Here is a 22,487-nt window from a genome sequence, read left to right as displayed (position 1 = left end):
ACCTGAACAAGTCAACCTTTCAATAGTTGTAAACAAAATTAAGGTTATGGAGAGGCCTAGTCATCTAATTGACCTTAACTTTGCAAAGCTTCCATTCTGGCTGAATTAAGATCACTTGAAGGAAGAGTGGACCAGAATCCCTTCACCTGGATGTAAAAGACTTTTTGCAAATGCTTGATGGGAGTGGTTCCTGCCAAAAGTAGGATAAATACTCACTAGGTGTAGAAATTAAGTATTTTTCCTTAAAAAAAAAAAAAATACTTAAAAAACAGACCTGCAAGGCGGACAAACCTTTTTCACAGCACTGTAAAATATTGCCTAAATCAAAAAAACTGAAACACCGTCTAAGCTCACGCTGTGTATGTCCCTACAACTTTTTCTCTGAAATGGGAACATCTGGTCTTCTCACAAACAACCACCCCTTTCTATGTTTTCCTTGTTTGCTGATTTGTAACCCTACGTGAGAAATTCGAGCACAGAGGTGATGGTGGTCGAGCCTCCCTCAGGATGAGCCTTTGCAGCCAGTCCTCTTTTTTTTCCCCCGCTCTACTCCACCTCTTTCATCCAGCCCCCTCAGACATCCTTTCCTCATTTGCGTCTTGTTTGCTGTGAGTTTGTCAATCTCACAGAGCCTTTCTTACGGACGCGTATCTTTGGAAACCTCTGCAGCAAGGACCTGCTTACCTGTGGATGGGAACCCTTGGGGGGGACGCGGGCACGATGATGGCAGGCTGAATACCTGGACTCCTGCTACAATCGGAAGAGGCTCATTTTCTTTCATGTCACGACAGACACTTGGTGATATTTGTTTTTACAGTTTGTGCTGTGTTTATAAATAGGAAAAGCGAGGAAAGTGTGATGGTTTGGAAACTGCAGCCCTCCCTGAGGTTTACCTAACCCTTACATTAGTGGTAGGACCAAGTAAGCGCCTCCAGATGTGTGAGAGAGAGCACTGCCTGACTATCTACAATGAACATTGCCCTCTTCACACTCCAACACTTACTCTTTGCTCCTTTGGCACTGCTCAGGTTAATGCTTAATCCAAGCACAGACCTATAATTTTTAAGGCCAAGCCCTGTTTATGAGGGAAAAGTAAGGTGGATGCCTTCAGATAAGTTGGTTTAGTTCACAGGTAGACACGCTCAGAGATTCAACTTCAGCTGCGACGCAAAGGACGCCTCACGGGTGGCCAGAGGAAGCTGCCACAATGCCACAAAAATCCACCTTATCCAAAGCTTTGGCCGTCGCCTTCGCTGTGCTGACGGTTTCTGCCATCGGTGGGATGATCTCCATGATGATTGTTTTCGAGATACAGACTAATAACCTAACCATGACTGAACTCCCGACCGTCCCGTCCACAACCCTGGCCCCGCCGCCGGTCATGCGGCTGCCGAGGTCCCTGATTCCCGAAAGATACGAGATCTTCCTCCATCCTCAGTTCTACAGTAGGATTGTGGAAGAGGTGAACGTCACGACCCCAAACCAGACGCTGTTCTTCAATGGGAACTCGACCGTGTACTTCCGCTGTCACCAAGCAACGAAGCACATCTTCCTCCACAGCTTCGAGCTGAGCGTGTCGCCTCCAGAGGTGATAGACCGCGACAATAACAAGAAATTAAGCGTCCTCTCACACCAACAACACGATGATGAAAGTGACTTCTTGGAGATTGAGATGGAGGAAAACTTAAAGACAGACGGGAATTACAGTTTGTTTCTGTCTTTTGAGGGAGAAATATCTGAATATCTTCAAGCACTGTATGTGAGCAAATATACTGAAACCGACCTTGACTTTGTAAATGACACAATACAGGAAAGGTAAGTGATTTTTTATTTTTAAACTATAATGCTCTTTTAAACTCAGCTGTTACAGATAAAGTACAAAGATGATGTATGGAACAAAGAAATGTTTTGCTATTTGGAGAAACAATATGTTTTTTAAAAAATACTTCAATATATTAAAAAAGAATCCAGTTTCATCCTAAGGAAAATATTTCCATGTGGGGTATTAGGCTTTCATACCATTAAGAAAAGAAACTGAGAGATTTAAAACTTAAAAGATTTTAAACCTGTGTGACACTCTAAAAAAAATTTCATCAATGGAAAGATTTTTTTTTCTTAAAAAAGTAAATATTCTGAACCTCCTTCATGTTTTTCAAGTTCACAAACTATCTTTGCTTTCTTAAAGTAAGTAGTGATAACAAAGTCTTGCACTGTTTGGTCTGATTTGATTTCTAGACTTCATGAGATAGTAAATAAATATCCCCATATTTGACATTTGATATATTATGTTTTTAAAGTATAAAATGCATCCCTGTTTGGCTTTAATATTATTCTTTTGATTTTACTACAATGTCTTTTTCATAGATTCCTTGTAGCCACAAATTTGGAGCCAACAAGTGCAAGGAGATTGTTTCCATGTTTCGACGAGCCCGACATGAAGGCTGTTTTTCAGCTGACGGTAATCCATAGACGGGGTACAGAGGCTTTGTCAAACACACTGAAACAAAGTAAGTAAATAAGTACAATGAGCAAAGAAGGTATACTAATTCTTGGATCTAATGCAGTGACTCATGCTGTTGTGAATTATCTTCTTCTTGCAGGATCCTCTAGTATAGATGAAGAGTGGAAATACACACAGTTTTTTCCTACGCCAAAGATGTCGAGTTACTTACTTGCCCTCACAATCTCAGAGTTCAAGTTCACTACATCCCCAGAAAACCGTGTGACTATTAAAGTAAGTAAGTCTAAGAAATAGCTTGTTGTTCAGAATCTGGGTTTATAAATTAATTGTTAAACAATAATTCTCTTTATTAATTAGTTAGAAACTTCAGTCATATTTGTAGCCAACAGATAGTAAGCCTATTATTTTGACCAGAGCTGAAATGTTGAAAGCAGGAAAAACGGAAAGGAGAATAGTTGAGCAAGTTTCTGGTGGTTAGATGGGTCTGAGTATCTCTAAAGCTGCAGCTCTTCTGAGTTTTTCTCAGTTTGCAGGTATGAAAATTGATCCAGCTAAGAATTGGCAACAGAGACATGATCTCTCGGGGCTGTTTTGACATTAGATGAGGGTCTAACCCAGGATTAGATCTGTGGTCATGATATTATACCTGGTTTACTTTGTACAATCTTCTTTCTCTTTCTCAAGTTTTGAAGAAAAATCAAAATAACATTTTTGTGTTTTGTTTATGCAGACCTATGCCCGTCCCGAAGCCATTGACGCCGGACACACGCGGTATGCCGCCGAAATAACTGCAGAGATCCTCAAGTTCTACGAAGAGCATTTTGACCTGCAGTACGGGATGGAAGACCTCGGTAAAACTACGATTTTAAAACTTGATTGACAGACTAAGGCAAAATGTGACAAATTTGTTTTATTTCTTTGATTGATAACATTTTTTTTTTAATCTTTAACCACTTTCCCTAAAACCACAATGAATGCCACTATATAATTTAACAATCTGTCAAAGCAGGCTCATACAGGTTGTGTAACTTATAATTTGCCCATATTTGTATGTGTCCTTAAGCTCAAATTGCTCTACCGGACTTGGAACCGTTAGCCATGGAAAACTGGGGACTTATCACTTACCAGGAAGGAGCCTTGCTCTATGAGGAAGGAGTGTCCTCATGGCTGCACAAGGAAGTAATCACCACTGTCATTGCTCATGAGTTGGCACACCAGGTAAGGGGGAAGAAAATTGTGTGTGTTTCCTGGAATGACACACACACACATTAAAAAATGTTTAATACCTCCTGGACGTATTTACTGCCATGAAAAGTTGCATCTTCTGTAGGTACAGTAGAGTTTTGCGGCAGATTGACTGCTGAATTTTTGTTTTGTCAACAGTGGTTTGGAAATCAAGTGACGATGAAATGGTGGAATGAAATTTGGCTGAATGAAGGGTTCGCCACCTACATGTCCTACCTCGCAGTGGACCACGCTGAGCCGAAATTTCAAATAGTAAGTTCAGGCTGGCCGTCCCCTCATCCACTGCTAGTTGCTCTCAAAAGCAGCAGTGCCAGGAGTTTTTTTTTTTTTTTTTACCAAACTACCTCAATTCTTATGAAAACCACCAGACCTCAATTTTCTTAGGCTTTTATCATCACCCCAGACATGTAATCTGATGATCTTTGGTTTGAAGCAGCTGTCATTTCTCAACTCTTTCATCCAAAAGACTCCTTCATCTCTGACTGACTGACTGATAAGAAGTCAAAGTATTTGACCTTTACTTGGGTCTTTAGCACTTCAAACATCTTTAAAACTTTAAAGGTTGGTTAAATCTTTCAACTTCTCCCCTGAAGCCTTTAGAATATAATGAACCACAGGTTGGATAAAGATATGTGTCATTTCTATTTTTTGACACTATAGGACCTAAGTAGACATAGATATCTTTTATTAATCTGCATTTTTGACTGATCTCTCCTTTAATGTTTGAAGACTGCTAAAGTGAAGAATGTATATCTTTGATGACATAGGGTGAGATCAAATCTATTTTGTATGTCAAAATTTGACCAAATTCTGTCATTGCTTCAGCAAACTTTTGCCTCAATAATCTACTTCCACTTTGTACACTTTTCATCCATCCATCCATTTTCTATACACCCTTGTCCCTTAGTGGGGTTGGGAGGGGTGCTGGTGCCCATCTCCAGCTAACGTTCTGGGCAAGAGGCGGGGTCACCCTGGACAGGTTGCCAGTCTGTCGCAGGGCAACACAGAGACAGTCAGGACACACACACGCTCTCACCTAGGGAGAATTTAGAGAAACCAATTAACCTAACAGTCATGTTTTTGGACTGCGGGAGGAAACCGGAGTACCCGGAGAGAACCCATGCATGCACAGGGAGAACATGCAAACTCCATGCAGAAAGATCGAACCCAGAACCTTCTTGCTGCAAGGCAACAGATCTACCAACTGCACCACTGTGCAGCCCGTACACTTTTCAGGTGTCATTAAACAGCCTTTTTGTCTGTTTTTATGTTTATTTTTTTAAAGAAAGAGAAAATGATTATGGATGACCTCCATGCAGCGTTTGAGGAGGATGCTCTGTTGACATCCCATCCTCTCAGCGCTCCACCGAATGACGTCCAGACAACTGGTGAGATCCTCGGGATGTTCGATGCTATAAGCTACAGTAAGGTAAAGTACCACACACATCACACACACATGCTTGCTTGTTTTTAATTTTTTTTTTGGTTGAGCTTTTAAAAAACATGCCTTTTCACATCATTATGTGTTAAATGTACATTTGCGTTTGAAGTGTTTCTCTGGGTTGGGAGTTAAAAGAAAGTTGTTTATTTTGCTCAAACACATTCAGAAAAATAATGAAATTAGACAAACTGAAAAGTCTTGAATTTTTTTTTTTTTTCAAAGGTGTGTCTAATCAGCGTAGCTTCAAGCAAAAAACATCAGAGGATATAAAGGAACAATTTTGTCCGTGTCTTTTGTAACCAGAAATATTTATAAACAGACAAACTTACATTTCTTCTAATAAGGATGAAGTTGTGGTAGATTTTGTTCAGTTAGCTGACCTGCCTGCAGGGCTTAGCAACAGGTGGGGGAGGAGAAGTGCTGCTAACTCTAAACACAGGGAAAACTCCAGGGACATCGTCACCCTCCTATTAAGTACTTTAATTCACCAGTATGGTGAAGTAACATTTTAGGCAGTTTTGAAATCATACCTTTTAAAGCCTTGGTGTACGCTGATGCCTCTAACCAGTCCATGACTAAACAGATGTACTTATTTCATAGGGATGAAAATCTTTAGTTTTATGTTTTTAAAGTGTCACCAAATTCAAAAATATTAAAAACATGCACAATATAGACAATTTTTAGCAGAAAAGATGGCAAAAGAAAAAAAAAAGTTTTTATTTGGATCCAATTGGTTACACCTTTTACTTTGTAAGAACTTGTAATGGCACTGGACCTAAATTGCTGGTGCAAATTAGATGAGTTTGATAGTGTGGTGAAGAAGTTTTGGAAAATATCAGTTTAATTTGTCTTTAATGTTAATTTGTCCTTTTCTGTTTTGCTGAGGATCAAATGTTTCCTTGCTAATATTTCTTGGAAAGGTCTCTATCAGATTTCTCTTGTTTTTTTCTTCTGAAAGCTTGTGTTGTGTTTATAAGAAGCCCTGGTTTCATGTGCTCTGCAGGGGGCCATGGTGCTGAGAATGCTGGCGGAGTATGTGAAAGACAAAGCTTTTGACGACGGCATCAGAGTAAGGCACCCATGTCAAACACATGAAAATGATGCTGCAATTCTTACAAATGCCTTGTCCTGTTAAATAATATTCATTTGATTGATGCTAAACAAGCTATGGAAGAAGGATAACTCACAATTGTTGATAAATAGCTACAAGAAGAAATTTCTTCATTTTTAAACATCCACCATTTTATTTCTATTTGTGGGTTTTGAAATAAATAATAATTTAAAAAAATGCAAAAAACAATACATTTATTTCTGTGGCGTGATTTTTACATCAACTTGTGGAAGTTGATGTAAAAATAAAAGCACATAGCTTCCAACTTAATGTCAAGAAGAATGGATCCAAGTAAATTTAGTACTAGTACTCTTGCTGTCATTTTCAACACAACACATGTTCTTCATTGTTTTTATCCCAAGTTAACAGAAGCCATTGTGGAAGTCTGAAAAGCAACAGGCTGCAGACGTCAGGTTCAGAGTCTTGCACCTATTCTCTGGAACTCAAAGGTGGCCTCTGATCCCTTCATCATAACTTTGTCTATTTGGAGTTAAACCCAGACAGCCTCTGGTCCAAGCACAAACAGTATCCAGACATTTCCAGTTCACCATACTCAGATGAATCATACCAAGGCCAGAAGGAAACCAGAGCAGAGCAGATTTCTAATTTGATGAGTTGGCCGAGTGTCATAATATCACCAACTATCGAAATAGTGTTTCTGAATTGTCTGCTTGTGCAAGCAGGCTTGCCAAGTGTAAGACGGGATTTGAAGGTTCTCTGATTCAGTTTGGTGTCCAATATTGCCAGCGTTGTGTAGACCGACTTTCTCAAAATGACCAATTTCAACTGTAAATGTATGCTGTGCAGAGAAACAGTAAGGTTCAAGTCAGATTTAATACTCTGATTTAGACAGAACCGCAGAAGCGTAGAGCTTTATTTCAATGTTAACTTTTGTTTTTTCCTGCTTTTTAGGAGTACCTCAAAACGCACAGAGGAGGAAATGCAGACCAAGAAGACCTGTGGGTCTTCATTCAAAACGTAAAAAAAAAAAAAAAAAAAGTCTTGTGGTTTCAAACAGCGATTGCATCAAGTATGAACATCTGAACTCAAACGTATGGCTACGTACAACTGGCTTGTGATCATCTTTGCAGGCCCGTAATAAAGAATCCAAGCCCACAGTTCAAGAATTCATGGAAAATTGGACCACTCAAATCGGCTATCCTGTCGTCACCATCAACACCATCAGCGGATCGATCAACCAGAAGCACTTCCTCTACAACAGCTCTGCTGGATCCAAGTTTGGGCTTTTTTTTTTTTTTTTAAATGGAAAACATGGTGACAGTGAAGCCAAAGTCCAGTCTAAATGAACAGCAATAATCAGAGCTGTTAAATGACTTAATCTTTAAAAGTAGTAAAGCTTTCTGTTATCTCTGCATATTTTATGCATATTTGACGGTTGTTGGTTTAGTCATAATTTTGAAAGTCATCATTTGTACCTAATATTTTCATGTAATATTAAAGTTACATGAAAAAAAATTAGTGTTAATATTAAAGCTATAAAATCTTACCAATGGTCTTAAAACTATGGAGCAACATTAGAAAATTAGTAAGGGATTTTTTTTTTTCTGTTAATGCTGCTTGGGGGCCCTTTGAATGTCACTGGATTGTGACAATTTAAAAAAAAAAGTCAAAACTAATATGTAATTGTATAATTTTGCTTCTTACTTCCAACAGGTCTAAACTCGCTTCATTAGAAGCTATTATGTATTACATGTATGAGCCTGTTTCCATGAAGTAGCAGATGGCTAGCTGAGCTTTTTATCTCACTAGTTGTGATCATGTGTCTTCTGTTAAAAAAAAAAAAAAAAGTTTGGCAAAGTTACAATGTGCTGAATTTCTTTCTGTCAGATTCGTTTTTTAAAACACAGAAGGTCCCTGCAGGCCAATTTGTTCTTTTTTTTTGTCTTCCTGTCAGGCCTTCATGAAATCACTGCGGCTGATTACAGCTGAGTATACCAGAATGTTTCAAGTCAATTTTTTTTTTTTTCTTTAACTGTGTACGTCATGAAACCGCGGTGGAATGATTTAGCAAACTGTGATCTGGTTTTCATTTTTTATTCGACCCCTCCTGCAGCTGCAGCATAAGGTGCCGTCACTGTGCAGCAGACCTGATGTCTTTTTGTTGTTGTCTGCAGACTTGTCTGTGTTCTGTTTTCCTTAAAAAGCCTTAAAAGACTGTATGCTTCTGTTCAGACTTACTTTCTGCACTATAAGCCCTTTGGCCACATTTTAACATATATATTTTTTTTCTTTGTCTAGTCTATTGTGGAAGATTCCCATCACATACACCACAAATATTTCTGAACCGAATGATTTCTGGCTGGGAGAGAGAGAAAGAGGTAATGTGCAGGAACACACAGCTAACACCCCTAACACTCACACAGAAATCACAACATTGTCCAGAATTGTTTTTTTTTTTTTTTTTTTTTCTGTTCTTAACCAATCAGATTAATCCAGACTGAAGAGACATACAAAAAGCTTTACAGCATTTTTGATTATTAGCCCAGCATTCATTTGTGGTAAAAAAGAAATGGACACTTTACTTCCATTCTTGAGCGTTATCAGGGATTAATATAACAAACTGACTTTAAGGGTTCGATTAGGACATAGTTCATCCTTTTAAAGGCTCTATAAGAGAGTTTCTAATTAAAGGAATCTTTAATTGATCACCAACTTCTTTGATTACCTCAAAAAATGTCTGAATTTTGTCCGTTTGCTGCTCCAGAGCATTAAAGTATCTTTTACCACAATGCCAGTGACCCTAGTGAAGCAATTGTTGCTCTCCATGAATCTGTGAAGAGTAGTTAGATCTTTTTCCAAATAATCTAAATTCCAGTGTTGTAAAATGAGAAAGGTCATCCAGAAGTGGAAACAACATAAAATGGTTTGCCAATGATGTCAGGATTGGACATCCCAGAAACAAAAGTCACACCATGCAATGCTACAAAAAAACTGCAAAGTAATCCAATATCTCAATTAATTAGACTCAAAAACATAAGTGCATAAGTTCTCCAAGTTGATATGCAATAAGATGATCAACAAATAAATGGACAAACCTCCGTGACATTTATATTTCATGACTAAAGATAAGGGGAGAACAAAGAGGAAAAAAAATTTTATTTTACTCTAGATATAGATATAGCAATCTTAGATATAATCTTAGCTTTATATCTTAGATATAAACCAAAAATCATCTCTTGAAAAGACATCTGCTTTGGGTTTGGTGTTTTGTTTGCATGCAGGGCTGTTTGGGGGATTGTCTTTGTGCCCAAAGGCCTGAATTGTTATAATTTGTCCTGGGAAACAGAACTGCTCTGGACTTATTTGGTGTTCTTTTCCAAAATCTACAGTTTTGTGTTGAGTTTTAAAATGTGCTCTCCAAACATTTTTCTCGGAACAGACGGGATGGATGAGTTAATTTCAAAGAAAGGAGAGTGGATCCTGGTTAACATCAACACCACTGGATACTACAGAGTCAACTACAATGCAGAGAACTGGGATCGCCTGCTGTGGCAGCTGGAAACAAATCCATCTGTGAGTTTAGCAGCTGAACTAAATGCTTTCCAGATTATTCTCACTAAAACATTTTACCAGACAAGGACAACACTGCACGCTTGTCCTTTAAAAGGACGCGATGATGAGCTTTGGATTCATGATCAAATCCCTCAAGTGAACAGATAGAAACGAGGAATGACCCAGGCAGAATCTGAATTAAGTTGATTAGCAACTGTAAAAGCATCTGAATACTAAAGATTTTTCAATGTCTGTACTTTCTACACACCTACAAAAAAAAAAAAGAAAAAGAAGTAAAAGCTTTGTTCTTTAAAGGTGGAACACAAGACTGATTTAGGTCTGGGGAGCTACATACTCCCAAAAAATGTCCAGGCCTCATTCAAAACTTTTTCTACAACTGTTGTTAATCCTGAACAGATGATGTCCAACACAGCCAACTTACACACACACACACACACGCACACACACACACGCACACACACACAAACAGCAAACCGTCAGCCAACGCTTTCAGACTTACGAAACCACAGGATCGTACGCCGGTCTGAATCTCGCCCCTGTATCACCAGTCGTATGAGCACTTTGTTAATTGGAGCATTTTTTTTATGCTGCCAGGTTAAAGTCCTTATTTGGAAAGTCAAAGTAAGAAAAATAATGTTTTACCAAATGCAAATCTTTTATCTTAATTGCGGTCCACCCTGTCAGAGAAGAGACTGGCTTAAGAAGTTTAGAAGGTGTGTAGAACGTAAATGATGGACAAGAAATGACCCGTCATTTCTGTAAAGAGAACACTAAGAAACAATTAGACGAGAATAAACAAAATCCTCTTTCAACATGACTCCACATTGGTGGACAGGGCAAGATCCATAAATGGGAGAACTTAACAAGGGGGAAATAATTGCTCGGTTTCCTGGAATGTGCCTGAGGGACATAAAGTAAGACTAAAACACTCACAGTTTTTTTTAAATGTTTTCAAAAAAATTCAGATTTTTCCATTTGAATTACAAACCGTGCCTGGGGATTATTCTTGGGGTTCATATTTAAAATATGTTTTTGGGATCCAGTTGGGTGCTTCGTTAAAACACTGAATTCTCTCATTTGCAGCGCATCCCTCTGATGAACCGAGCGCAGCTGGTTGACGATGCCTTCAACTTGGCTAGGTACTGAAATCCTTAAATCATTTTTCACCAATACTGACAGGAAAAAGTGACACAGGGATTAAAGGATATAACTTCAGAAGTGAAAATATTGGATTCGATTTGACCCTGGTTTGTTTAAAGAGGAACTGGTTCCAGTTCAAAGCAACACCGAATGAGGAAATGGGTGAATGATAATGTCCCTCTGAAAGATTTTGCAACCTGCTTTGATCTGTTGATATACTTTTGTAAAAATGTGTCTTAACTGATTTGTTCCCAAACATATTTGACTTGAACGATGATTTGTAGGTTGAGCAACAACGCACCCATTTAAAACAAATCTCCAGCTTAATGAAACGACGATTATTCTTCAGCAGTCTCTGCAAACCGTCTCTACCGTCCTCTATTCTTCTCAGGGCAAAGCAGGTCGACGTGACTCTGGCTCTGAAGTCGACCCGTTTCCTCCGTAGCGAGACGGCTTACCTCCCCTGGGAATCAGCCATCAGGAATCTGGAGTACTTCATCCTGATGTTTGATCGTTCCGAGGTGTACGGCCCCATGCAGGCAAGCGCCAATAAAATGCTGTTGCTTAATATAATAAAGCAAGTAGAACATTCTCTTGTTTTATTATATGGGGTTATCTTACAACCAGGTTCAGTGGATATAAAACCATTCTTACTAGTTTACTCTTAAAGTTGATCAGATGTTAGAAAAGCATGACCTGGAAAGTCTGCTGTAAATTTCGCTCTCTCTCTCTGCAGCTTTATCTTCGACATCAAGTAGAGGAGCTTTATAACTTCTTCAAAAACCAAACAGACGACTCGACCGTCCCCGATGATCACTCATTACAGTAAGCAAAAATCTACTTCACTCCACCTGGAGCTGCTAAACTAACAGGTTAAAGTGGAAGAGTTCAGGTTAATCATAACCAGATTTGCTTGTTTGAGGTCTATAAAATTCACAGCCAGACACTTTTTTATGCTGAGTACTTTGGTACACAGGGCACTGGCATCCATCTTGACAGCAGAAGCATGCAAATTATATATTGGTCAGGGATTTCATTTCCTGCTTTTTTTTTTTTTTTCCTTTTGACACACTTTTCGTATGAATGTTACTAATTTTACCCAAACTAGTTCTGAGGAGAAAAGGTTTGACGATGTTGCAAACATGAACTTGAATTAGTCATTTAGAAAGACAAAAATACATCATTGAAATGCGCAGTTTATTTAAAGTTGACTCTGAAAAGCGTTTAAATGTGTTTGTGACTTTCAACCGTTGGGTTCTGTCTGTGATGTTATTTAAAGGCACAACCAGATCACTGCCATCGAGGTGGCCTGCTCCAATGGACTCCCAGATTGTGTGGAGATGGCTACCGAGAAGTTTGCTGAGTGGATGGACAGAAACGACACCAACACGTATGGTTTGAGATGAATATAACTTCTCTGTTTTCTGAAGAGCCATAATTTGACGGTAACTGTAATAGCATCCCTTGCATTCTGTAGCTTTGCTCTCTCCAGCAGTGATTTAGAGAAGGTAGGTGCTGTCTGCTCACTTTTTGTGTCTTTTGGTGTCGCGGCATCGTGGTTTATTCTAAAGCTGCACCACTCTGGATTTTAAAAATGATTGCTTTATTACAAAATTTGAAAGTATCTGCTAAAATTTAACCAACAAGGAACTCCGATGTTTGTTAGTTTTGTTGCTGTAATTTTCTCCAGTCAGTTTTCTGAAATGTCTGCAGGTGCAGCTTTAACTATCATTGCATGTGTTGCATATGCCGGCTTAAAATGTGGTTGTGTATCAGTCCACAATTGCATGTAATTATAAGCCATTTCAAGCAGTTGTGGGGAGAAGCTCATACACAATTGCGTGTAATGTTAGTTTGTCAGTAGTAGCCCGTAACTGCTTGTTAGTGCATGTGATGTTTGTGTGATGTACTGGGAAAAAAAACAAAACAAAATGAATCTCTTCTACATTTTCAGTCTAGAATATTTGCTATTCTCATCTGATTTTCCTTGATGTAGAAGCATTTGGTATTTTATCTGAAGGCTTACCCCCGTTTACGTCCAAGTAATGATTAAATTATTGTCTTAAAACATAAAACAACCCAACAATGTAAATCAGAACAGCTGGCGTATTGAGTGTCCTCTTCCATAGGAGTTCAAAGGACATGATTATGTGAACAACCAAGAAATTTGACTTCTCTTTTCAAGTGTCTTTACGGAGGACAGATATAGAGCATAAACATATAAACTTTAGAGGAAATAAAATAATAAAGAAAAAATATGTGCATGTATTTTCAGCCATTTTAATAAGAAAAAAAGAAGAAGTGTTGTGATGGGAAGTTTGACGTCATATGAAAACACAGCAAACAAGACGACCTTTATTTTTTCCACGTCACCTCCAGAGCTAACTCTGGTGTGTTTATCTGTCTCTGCTGTTTACTGAAGAAGTTTCTGACAGTCAGAAAATCTGTGAGGTTTGCTGGAAGCTCAGTGACGAGGCAAATCCCTAATCAGTAAGACAAGCCCGTAGCATCTCCAGTGATCACAGTTAGTCACACACACTGGTCAGTAACAAATGTGCGTGACTAATTTAACGACTTTCAGATGAGAAACTCAGCAGTTTACTACTGCAGTTTCTATACGTGCAGCAGCCATGTTGGATTTTAGGGCAGATTATTGAGGGACTTTGCAACATTTCAAGCCAGGATGTGTAACTCAGGAGAAAAAGTTAAATTCTTGAAAAACCTGATTGAGATCAGATCGAATACACTTAAAGAAACATTAAATCACAATCCAGAGTTACTTTATTTTAAGACTCGGTCTGTAAGCGCTTGAATAGATGGCAGAGCATTCTTCACAACATTATTGTTGTAGAAAAAAAATATCCCGCGGGCCTGTGGACGAGCTTCTCGAGAGCAAACAGTCTGAGTCGACAGTTCTGCATAAACAATGCATTTTCAATCAGCTGATTAAGGCATTTTTCTGTTTGTTATTCAGCATTCATACCAATTTACGGTCTGTAATCTACTGCCAAGCTGTGGCCGCTGGTGATAGGGAAGAGTGGGAGTTTGCCTGGGAGAAATTTCTGAGCTCCACTGACACCTCAGAGAAAGACCAGCTCAGAAAAGCTCTGTCCTGCACCAAGAAGACTTGGCTCCTCAACAGGTGATGAGAATAAATAAAATAAAATAAAAAAACACTTTCATAACAGACACGCCTGTGATAAGGTGAATTACAGTAATGCCAAGTGTTGTGAAGCAGACACTGAATCAGAACCTTCCTTATCTTACAGATACCTGTCGTACACTTTGGACCCAGATAAGATACGGCTGATGGATGTCACTTCCACTGTTAACCACATAGCGCAAAACGCCGCGGGCCAAGCGCTGGCTTGGAACTTCATCAGAGCCCACTGGGATTACGTCAGTCAGGGGTAGGTCCGATGTTTGGGTCAGAAGTTCCTCTGAAATACGTAATTTCCTCAGAGGGTGGAGAGGAAGGAGCTGTGTAATTCAAACTACATTTAAAGGAGACTCATTTAATTATTGAATTGAATCAAATTATGTTATTCCCAAAAACGTACACCAAAGCTTCCAGCTGGCCTTTACATAACAAACACTGATTATTGTCTAATTGTTTTGGGCAACACTGTTGTCCTCTGTCACTTTTTAAAATATTTTCTTTAGAGGGCTTTAAACGTATTTGTGATTTTGAGCTGTAACCATGGGGAGGAAAAAACAGTCAAAGTTCAGGAATAGAAATCAAACTTGGACAAGAAAAACTGGAACTTATCTTTTTGAAGCAGCAAATGGTTTCACTGTGTTAAGAGTATCGATGGATCCTGGGTTTTGTCTGTGGGAAAATTAATATTTGGCACTACTAAGAATTACAAATTTGTCAATAGATGTTTAGCAGTACGGCTATTATGTTTTAAAAATATCTAATGGTGAAAAGTAGAGTACGGGGTAAACACTGTGTATTGACCACACTGATAAAGAAAACGCCATTAAACAGCATATATATGGTCAACACTGCATTTTTTAGCTACAAATAAACATAAAGTTTTGCAGGACCACCAACCAGCTGAGTGGCTGGTCCCCAAGCGTTCCTCTGTCAATGTTTATCTTGGTTCTCAGCTCCACTTCAGGACAGGAGCTGAGCCAAGAAGACATCGGTTACCGTTCCTTCAACTCGCCCAGGGAGGCGTTGTTTACAGAGGCTTCGTGACAATTTAATCGCCCGTGTTAAAGCGAAGTCATAAAAATTAGCGTTTCATACGGTGGCTTACAGTAAACCTGCCCTGTGTCGTCAAGGACAAAGGTCTTGAAATTTAATCAGTGCTTATCAAAAGCTCCTCACCATAAAGTCTCCACTGTTTACGCTGTAACCAGGAAGTCAACAGATTTTGTATCTAAGTATTTATATAGGCACAGGATCCAAGATTTTATTGAATAACCAGTAGTTGTTGATTATCTAAACTTCAGGGGTGTCAAACTCATTTTCGTTTTGGGCCAAATCAAGATGATGAATGCTCTTAAAGGGCCGGTTGTGCCAGGATGTATTGACAAAACCCACAACCTGTTAAAAGTCAATGAATTCTTAAAATGAAATAATGTAAAACATCTTTTCAGTCCCTCCAGGATTTCAAGATTGGTTTGTGATTTAATCAAAGTGTTTTTGTGGTACCATTTTGGAAATATTTGTGATAATTACGGTCATTTATGACAGTAAGTGTAACTTTTTATTACTCACTGTACAGATCATGGACTGTAATCTGACATCAATTAAGGCCGAGGCAGCTGTTTCGTACAAGCAAAGACGTTTTCCACAACTTTTGAAAAAAACTCCCAGTTATGTATCAGCGCAAAAAAGTATGGGGATTTGTTGATTTTGTGTGAATATGCAATAATTCGTAAGAAACTGGAGGGACTGAATGATATAATTTGTCAGTAAAAATTGCATTGATTTGATTGATAACATGATATTTAAGCACACTTAGTATTTAGTCTAGAATTTAGCAGGCCACATAAAAAGCCGGATTTGGCTCACTTGAGTTTGAAGCATGTGAACTAAAGTAAATTAAAAAGCAGATATACTCCACCCTCTACTCTGCTTGATTTACTGGTTTCTTCAGCTTCTTCACTTGTTTTTTTTTTAAATGCTGTTGCTGCTGTTTTTCAGGGATGCTGCTTCCCTGGTTATGGGTGTGACCAGAAGGTTCTCCACACCTTTTGAGCTGCAGGAGGTAATTAACTCACATTTTATCTGCAAATGTTGAATAAATGCCACACCTCGAACCAGGTTTTATTCTGATTATCTGCTTTTGCGCTTGCATGAGTAAACCAAAGCGCCCTGACACCTAATCGATCACAAATCTGTCCCATCATGACCGGTCCGGTTTAAGATAAAGTTTGGTATTTATTTATTCATTTTGTTGAGTCTTGAGTTCTGAGCCTGAATTTAATGAGTTATCAGGTTTATTTGTGTTTATCCAGATGTTTCCTCATATTACTTAATCAGCTGAATGTGTCAAAGGTCACTTATCAGAAATGTTATATAAACTATGATGACAATGTGAGTCTATTGGTCAAAGTTTGGCTTTGCTGAGGTTTGTTCTTGTAAAAAAAAAAACTAAGTAGGTCATATAAATATGTTATAACTTCAACTCTTCATTTCTCTTCTGAATTATTTGTGAGTGGTTTATAATTTTTAGCATCTGAAATCATATTTCATTATCATTATTCCACTTTATTAGCTTATTGAATGTTTGCACTTTTGAATGAGTTTTCTTTGTGTTTGACATGTAAGTAGCAATTACTTACTTACAGCTTTTCACATTATTCACTCATTTTCACCAGAGAATTGATGATTATGGTGTAGTTTTAGGTGTCGTTTTATTGTGTAGTATAATCTAGAACTTTTATTTAATCTATTTGTTCCACACTGGTTAACACAATGGTTCACACTCAACCATCTTTTGTTAGATATGCTGATAACGCTTTCACAAGTCTTATTAATAAACCTCATTTTACAATAAATCAAAGTTTTTAACAATTTTGTAGCTGTATTTTATGTTTCAATCTTCTAAAAATGTGAATTTATTTTTCTATTCAAAAACACACACACACACAAATCATTTCCTTGGTTTTGTTCATTTGTCTCCTATATCGATAAGACTTTTGAAAATAAATTATTTGACATCACCCAGCTTATTTATCTAATTAGTAACTTATCTTTAAGATTTGTGTATTATGTTTAGTTAAGAGTCTGGAAAAGGAATTTGGTCATTACAGTAAAATCAGACACGTACACATCTTTTCTGCTTTCCACAAATCTCTGAAATCTTTTGGACAATATGTTTGCAAAAGATTATAATATTTCCTAATGATTAGGAGTAGTGTCACTGAAGGTGAGGGCTCTTTCTGTCGGATTTAGCTTCCACACTTTTGTGTTTTTAATCACGTCAATTTGTGTCTCCAGCTGATTCGCTTCAGGGACCACACAGAGATGAACGGCGCTTACAGAGCCACACTTCAGGCCATCGAGCAGACCCAAGTCAACATCCAGTGGGTCCAGGAGAACCACGACGCGGTCCTGGAGTGGTTTGAAAGAGAGACTGCCAATCTAGAATAATCAAAGCTCCAGATGTTTTGCGGCCCATCGGATCAGCGGTTAAACCGGTTTTCAGGCGGCTCTAGTAAATCTAAGTAGAGATGAAGTTAAAGGATTTTACAGATTTCCATTTGATCAGACAGAAGTGGTGTGATGTGTAGCACAGACAAGAGAGGTGTGCTCTTGTTTGTGTAAATAATGAATATTATTTATAGCATATTCAATGCAAATAGTAAAAACATAGATTTTATTCCCTTTTATGAATTGTGCGTTTCCTGCATTGGTAAAGATGTTCTTATATGAGATTTCTTGTGTGTGTTGCTGCTGATTTATATAAATTTAATGAATATACTTTTTTTCTTTTACGGACTGACAGTTTGATTATTATTTTACTGTCCCAATACACAACTTTAGTTTAAAAAATATATATAATAGTAATCCTCACATAACCGGTCTCCATGCTGCTGCTGGTTCCCAAACACACACAAACATCCAGAATAACATCTGAAAGTTCGCTTGAGCATTGAATGTTGAAATCAAACAATCCAATTACTGTTATTGCATTCATTTTTTTTTTTTTTTTGCTGAAATTGTTATTTTTAATAATAAAACATCAACAGCGAGCCCTTTCATTTGGTCTATGTTATTTTAGTTTTAGCAACAGGAAATGCCACGCTGTCCGAGTCTGAACTGAGATTAGACGTAATCAGACACAACTTGTTTTAATTACCAGTTTGTTTTTCGAAGGATTCCTTCGTTGCACAGCCAGCTTGTAAGCATGTAGGATGATTTATTTGGGCCCTCAAAAGCAAAGTGAACAGACAGCCCAGGGTGAAAATTAACTCTCCATCACTTTTACCACTGATTTCTGTCTGAAGGTTTAAAAAAAGATTCCTAAGCTCCAGAAATGGCCCTGTGTTGTGTCCACAAGTGAAAAACAACTTAGTATAGGACTTCAAACCGGCTATTTTGGCACTTTGTTAGCAGCACCTTCACAAAGACATATTCCTGTGGTTGACCAACTTTAAAAGACTGGAAACAGGATTTACGCTTCAACAAGCTAACAATCATACTTTATTGGTATTATGCTGAAGAGATGAAAACAAAGCAATAAAGTGTAAGGAAATGTGGTGCATGCTGCATTTTTTTCACATATAAAGTGTTTTGAATGTTTGTGTTTTACTCCAATGCCTCTAAATAAAAAACGGTGCAAGAAAATGGCTTCAAAAGTGAATTAGTAAAGGGAGGGAGAAAGTTAAGGAGAGGTTTAAAGCAGATAGTTGGGTTAAACAGCAAAATCCCAAACTTTCAACATGTCAGAACTGTTCAATCCAGCATCAGCTAATGGAATGACTGAACTGTTCACAAAAACTGAAAATCAAGTGTAACTTTCAGGGCGGGGGGGGGGGGCTTGTAAATACTTGGTTTAGGCTGTAAACAGATTTGTTGTTTCTCAACTTATCAACTAACCTATTTTATTTTATTTTTTTTATCATAGTATGCAGTTGCAGTTCAAATACTTTAAGGAAAATTAGGACAGAAGCAGTCAAACGTTACAGATTCAGGAACAATCGACTTAAAAAGAAACGGTAAAAATTTAAACTAGGCTGTTTGTGATGAAGGGTTTTGAATGACCTTCAAGATTTTGAGAAAATCTGGCTGCTCGGAAAGAGACTTTGAACTTTTCCCTAATATGGAATAAATTTGGGAAAGAAATCTTGTCTTAGGTGCCTGAGCTTTATTCTCAGACAAACGGAGTAAAAACAAGAACTCGAAGAGCATCTGTTCTTCTCTCGTCTCATCACAGAGGACGATGTGAAAGAAAAAAAAAAGAGAAAAAGAAAATAACTTTGTAACAGTGATTAATGACGCTATTCAGGCTGTGTGTGGTAGTCAAATTTGTATAAACGAGGCCATTTAATTCAAAAGATAAAACAAAAACATACTTTTTTTTTATTGTTATTTTTTTTTTAAAAGCACTGCAGCTGCAATCTTCAGAGTTGATGCAGGATGAAAACCGTTTAACCCTGAAGACCAGATCAGAACCCACGTTGTCTTCAATCGTCCTGGAGAGAAATGCAGATCAGCTTACGAGCAACAAATCCAGGCACATGCAGAACTCCTATTAAAAAAATAACTAATAGGCAAATATGATTGTCTATTTGCATGCAGAAATACACACTATAGATTACTACTGTGGCAGCTGGTCTCTTCCTCGTTAAGCATTTATTTACCAAAGTCAGAAGTCATTAAGTGAGGCTCAAGTCATGAGTGAAGTACTTATCTTGCTAAGCATTAAAATTCCTATTCCATTTTCTGGTCAATTAATCACAGAAATACGTCATACTAGCATTATTTTTATCTATTTCAAATTGTTTATTATTTATTACACCAAAATGTGATTAAAGTTCAAAGCAAACGTAATTTTAATAACAATTACATACAAAAATGTCAGATCTTTTGGAACTAAAAGTAAATAAACGTTTTTCTAATGCTAGATTAATCATAAGAAAAGCTAATGAGTCACATTTAATAAAAAAAAACATGAACAAAACTAAAACAACAAACAAAAATTAAATTCAACAAATAATTAGATGTGATTCTGACCCATTCGTCCTCCTCGGCTCCCTCCCCTGCCGCTCCAGGCCCCTGAGAGCTGCTGCCGTCTGTTTTGTTGGCCATTATCTTGTCGGTCCACGAGGCGCCGGCCTTTTCATCTCCAGCAAAGTTGCATTTGGTCACCGTCCCGCTGTCCACTTTGGCTAAAGAGACTGTGAGATAAGAAAGTCAGGAATGTGGTCCACGCTGCACGTGACGCACAGCAGAGGTTCAAAAAGCAACAGAACCAATTATTTGAGTTCTTGATCATTACGTCTTTGGTTTTTAGGCTTGTAATGTGGTAAATTTACTGCACAGCTAAATAAGCTTTTTTTTTTTTATTATGGGAGCCAACTAAATAATTAAAGCACACTGACAGATGAAAGGACTGTTTCCTCTGGTCTTCAGTCGGACTTCCTGTCCCATTTCCAGCTCTGTTTTGTCCATCTCCGACTCTGGGTACCAAAAGGCCCAGCTCCCAGCAGGTCGGTGCTTGTCCGTGATTTTAACCAGCTCAGCTTTGTTGATCGTCTGCGACAGCTGATCTTCAGTCAGGCGGTCGGACTCTCCTTTGGCTTCCACCTCTGCACAGACAAAAAAAAAAAAAAAAAAGCATGTTTAAATCAATTTAATTTAAAAAGGTGACGGAAAATAAAACTATTTTTCCCACAGTGTGAAAGTTTGTTTTTTCTAATCTGATATGCAGTTCGCACCAAGATAATGGTGAAGACTGAAGATACACAAAAACTGTGGTCATCACTCACTGTAGGAGGACATAAGGAAGCCTGTGTTGACCTTTCTGGTGTCGCTGAAGTTCGGCTCCACCTCCTTCCCACTGGCTTCGAATTTCCTCTGGTGGATGCGTCCGGGTTTGATGTACAGCACGTAGAAACGTACCTGACATTTTTTTTTTTTTTAGAAGATATCAGGAGAGAAAACGAAGAGTAGTTTAATTTTCATCAGTCTTTGCTTTTAATTTTGGTTTGGTTTGGCTCTGGTACCTTCTGAATATATATATGTTTTTTATATCTTTATATCAATCAAATGCACCCTTACAGTAGAGCCAACTCAGCTTTGCAAAGCTTGGATAAATTCCCTTATAAAGCTGTTTTTACAAATATGACAACAACTCAAACCTTTAGTTATCTCATTTTTTTTTTTTTAGCAATTAGCTTTGGTTTCATATTTGCTGGTTTTATTCACATATATATCTTCTTTAACAAAACAAATGCTGCACTTCAAGAACACCTCCTGTGTTAATTAAATTAAACGAAAAATAATCCAACAAAACAGGAATCGAAATAAAGAATTAAAGAAAAATCATACTGAAAAAAATAATAGTAAGGTAGTCAAATGTAATCTAATATGCAAAAGTAAAAAACACAAAAACAAAATAAAAAGTAAAAGCGTCAAATAAAAAAATTAACAGAAATAAACATAAATCCATCAAATAACAAAAAAGACATAGATTACAATCTAAAAATAAATTTAAAACATGCCAACCTAAAATAAAACTAAAATAACAAAGAATAAAATCAAATCAAAACACATTACACCACGCTAAATTAAAACAACAAAATAATTGAATTTTTAATAATTTTATGAATATAAATAAATTTGAACCACATGTAGCCAAAATTAATTAGCTGAAATAAGAGAAAATATAGTAAAATTATATAAATAAGTCTGGTACACCTTTTGTCCGTTGACATCACTGATTGAATGTCTGGAAACATCCATCAGTTTCCCCTCCAGAAGAATCCCAGGACCACTGAGAGACAGCAAAATGTCAAGTTTGAACTGAATGAGTACAATTATTGTCAAACTGATCAGTTATTACATTTCAATTTTAAAATATGTTTGGTTTGTAAAGTACTGCATTAAAGGTTCTAGCATATTGATGCGGATATAAATGTGTTGATGTTTTTGTATTGTTGTATAGGTATCTCAACATTATCTCCTTTAGCACTTTGCAGATTACAGCCGAATTGTTTATTTTTTGGAGTTAAAGGTTTTTAGGATATACATAAAAGCGTTCTGCTCTTAATGTTAAGAGCAATAGAAAAACTGTGATTTTACTATTGGGATTTGGTGAAACTGCACTTTGATGGATTTATTAGTTTGGAGCTCCTACCTTTCATACGAAGAAGGACACCACACACGGTCAAAACTCTCATTGTGCACCGGTTTGTTCTGTAAAGACGTGTTGTGATAGATTCTGCTCATTTTTTTAAACGTAATCTCAAGTTTTTCTTCCCTCTCAGGGACTTTTTTCCTGTTTCCAAACTTCCTGTTCCTACATGTAGCTGTGCTAGAGCGAGGTGCGCTCGTTTTTTACGCCTGCAGTGCCGCCAGATAAGTGCAAACC

The 22,487-nt window shown here is 37.6% G+C and overlaps 2 protein-coding genes across 3 annotated transcripts; one reads left to right on the top strand and one right to left on the bottom strand.

Annotated features, from left to right (window-relative positions):
* The first annotated feature begins 317 nt into the window (after positions 1-317).
* anpeplb (alanyl (membrane) aminopeptidase-like b) lies at positions 318-19,366 on the top strand. 2 transcript variants are annotated; one of them, XM_015058299.1, is made up of 20 exons: positions 327-1,815; positions 2,365-2,507; positions 2,601-2,734; positions 3,192-3,312; positions 3,525-3,679; positions 3,845-3,958; positions 4,992-5,135; positions 6,151-6,216; positions 7,171-7,236; positions 7,350-7,495; positions 8,518-8,597; positions 9,659-9,792; positions 10,876-10,931; positions 11,324-11,471; positions 11,669-11,757; positions 12,212-12,322; positions 13,907-14,074; positions 14,202-14,342; positions 16,091-16,154; positions 17,390-19,366. In XM_015058299.1, exons 1-20 carry the CDS (start codon positions 1,208-1,210, stop codon positions 17,540-17,542), a joined length of 2,841 nt encoding a protein of 946 aa, XP_014913785.1. In that variant the 5' UTR covers positions 327-1,207; the 3' UTR covers positions 17,543-19,366. The 2 variants fall into 2 exon arrangements, with proteins under 2 accessions (XP_014913786.1, XP_014913785.1); XM_015058300.1 differs by lacking the exons at positions 14,202-14,342; positions 16,091-16,154; positions 17,390-19,366 and adding an exon at positions 12,410-12,440 and having other exon boundaries at positions 318-1,815; positions 13,907-14,046.
* Positions 19,367-19,451: 85 nt separating this feature from the next.
* Positions 19,452-22,450, bottom strand: arpin (actin related protein 2/3 complex inhibitor). The gene is made up of 6 exons (XM_015058309.1): positions 22,254-22,450; positions 21,815-21,890; positions 20,884-21,016; positions 20,497-20,703; positions 20,129-20,292; positions 19,452-19,587 (listed from the first exon to the last, which is right to left on the bottom strand). The coding sequence occupies exons 1-6, from the start codon at positions 22,343-22,345 to the stop codon at positions 19,579-19,581; spliced, it is 681 nt and encodes a 226-aa protein (XP_014913795.1). The 5' UTR covers positions 22,346-22,450; the 3' UTR covers positions 19,452-19,578.
* Positions 22,451-22,487: the final 37 nt, after the last annotated feature.

Source organism: Poecilia latipinna, unplaced genomic scaffold (genome assembly GCF_001443285.1).
Source record: "Poecilia latipinna isolate Pla-1442-1.1 unplaced genomic scaffold, P_latipinna-1.0 Scaffold1531, whole genome shotgun sequence".
Classification (NCBI taxonomy): domain Eukaryota; kingdom Metazoa; phylum Chordata; class Actinopteri; order Cyprinodontiformes; family Poeciliidae; genus Poecilia; species Poecilia latipinna.
The sequence above is the reverse complement of the archived record's forward strand: the minus strand, read 5'-3'. Positions and strand labels throughout refer to the sequence as shown.

What these genes read in the sequence shown, in the direction of transcription:
- anpeplb (XM_015058299.1), top strand. Translation starts at nt 1,208, where the DNA reads ATGCCACAAAAATCCACCTTATCCAAAGCTTTGGCCGTCGCCTTCGCT. An exon ending in GTCAAACACACTGAAACAAA is followed by an intron (nt 2,508 to 2,600) that starts GTAAGTAAATAA and finishes TTCTTCTTGCAG; the next exon opens with GATCCTCTAGTATAGATGAA. An exon ending in AAAACCGTGTGACTATTAAA is followed by an intron (nt 2,735 to 3,191) that starts GTAAGTAAGTCT and finishes TTGTTTATGCAG; the next exon opens with ACCTATGCCCGTCCCGAAGC.
- arpin (XM_015058309.1), bottom strand. Translation starts at nt 22,345, where the DNA reads ATGAGCAGAATCTATCACAACACGTCTTTACAGAACAAACCGGTGCAC. An exon ending in TGTCCTTCTTCGTATGAAAG is followed by an intron (nt 21,891 to 22,253) that starts GTAGGAGCTCCA and finishes GCTGTCTCTCAG; the next exon opens with TGGTCCTGGGATTCTTCTGG. An exon ending in CTTCCTTATGTCCTCCTACA is followed by an intron (nt 20,704 to 20,883) that starts GTGAGTGATGAC and finishes TTGTCTGTGCAG; the next exon opens with AGGTGGAAGCCAAAGGAGAG.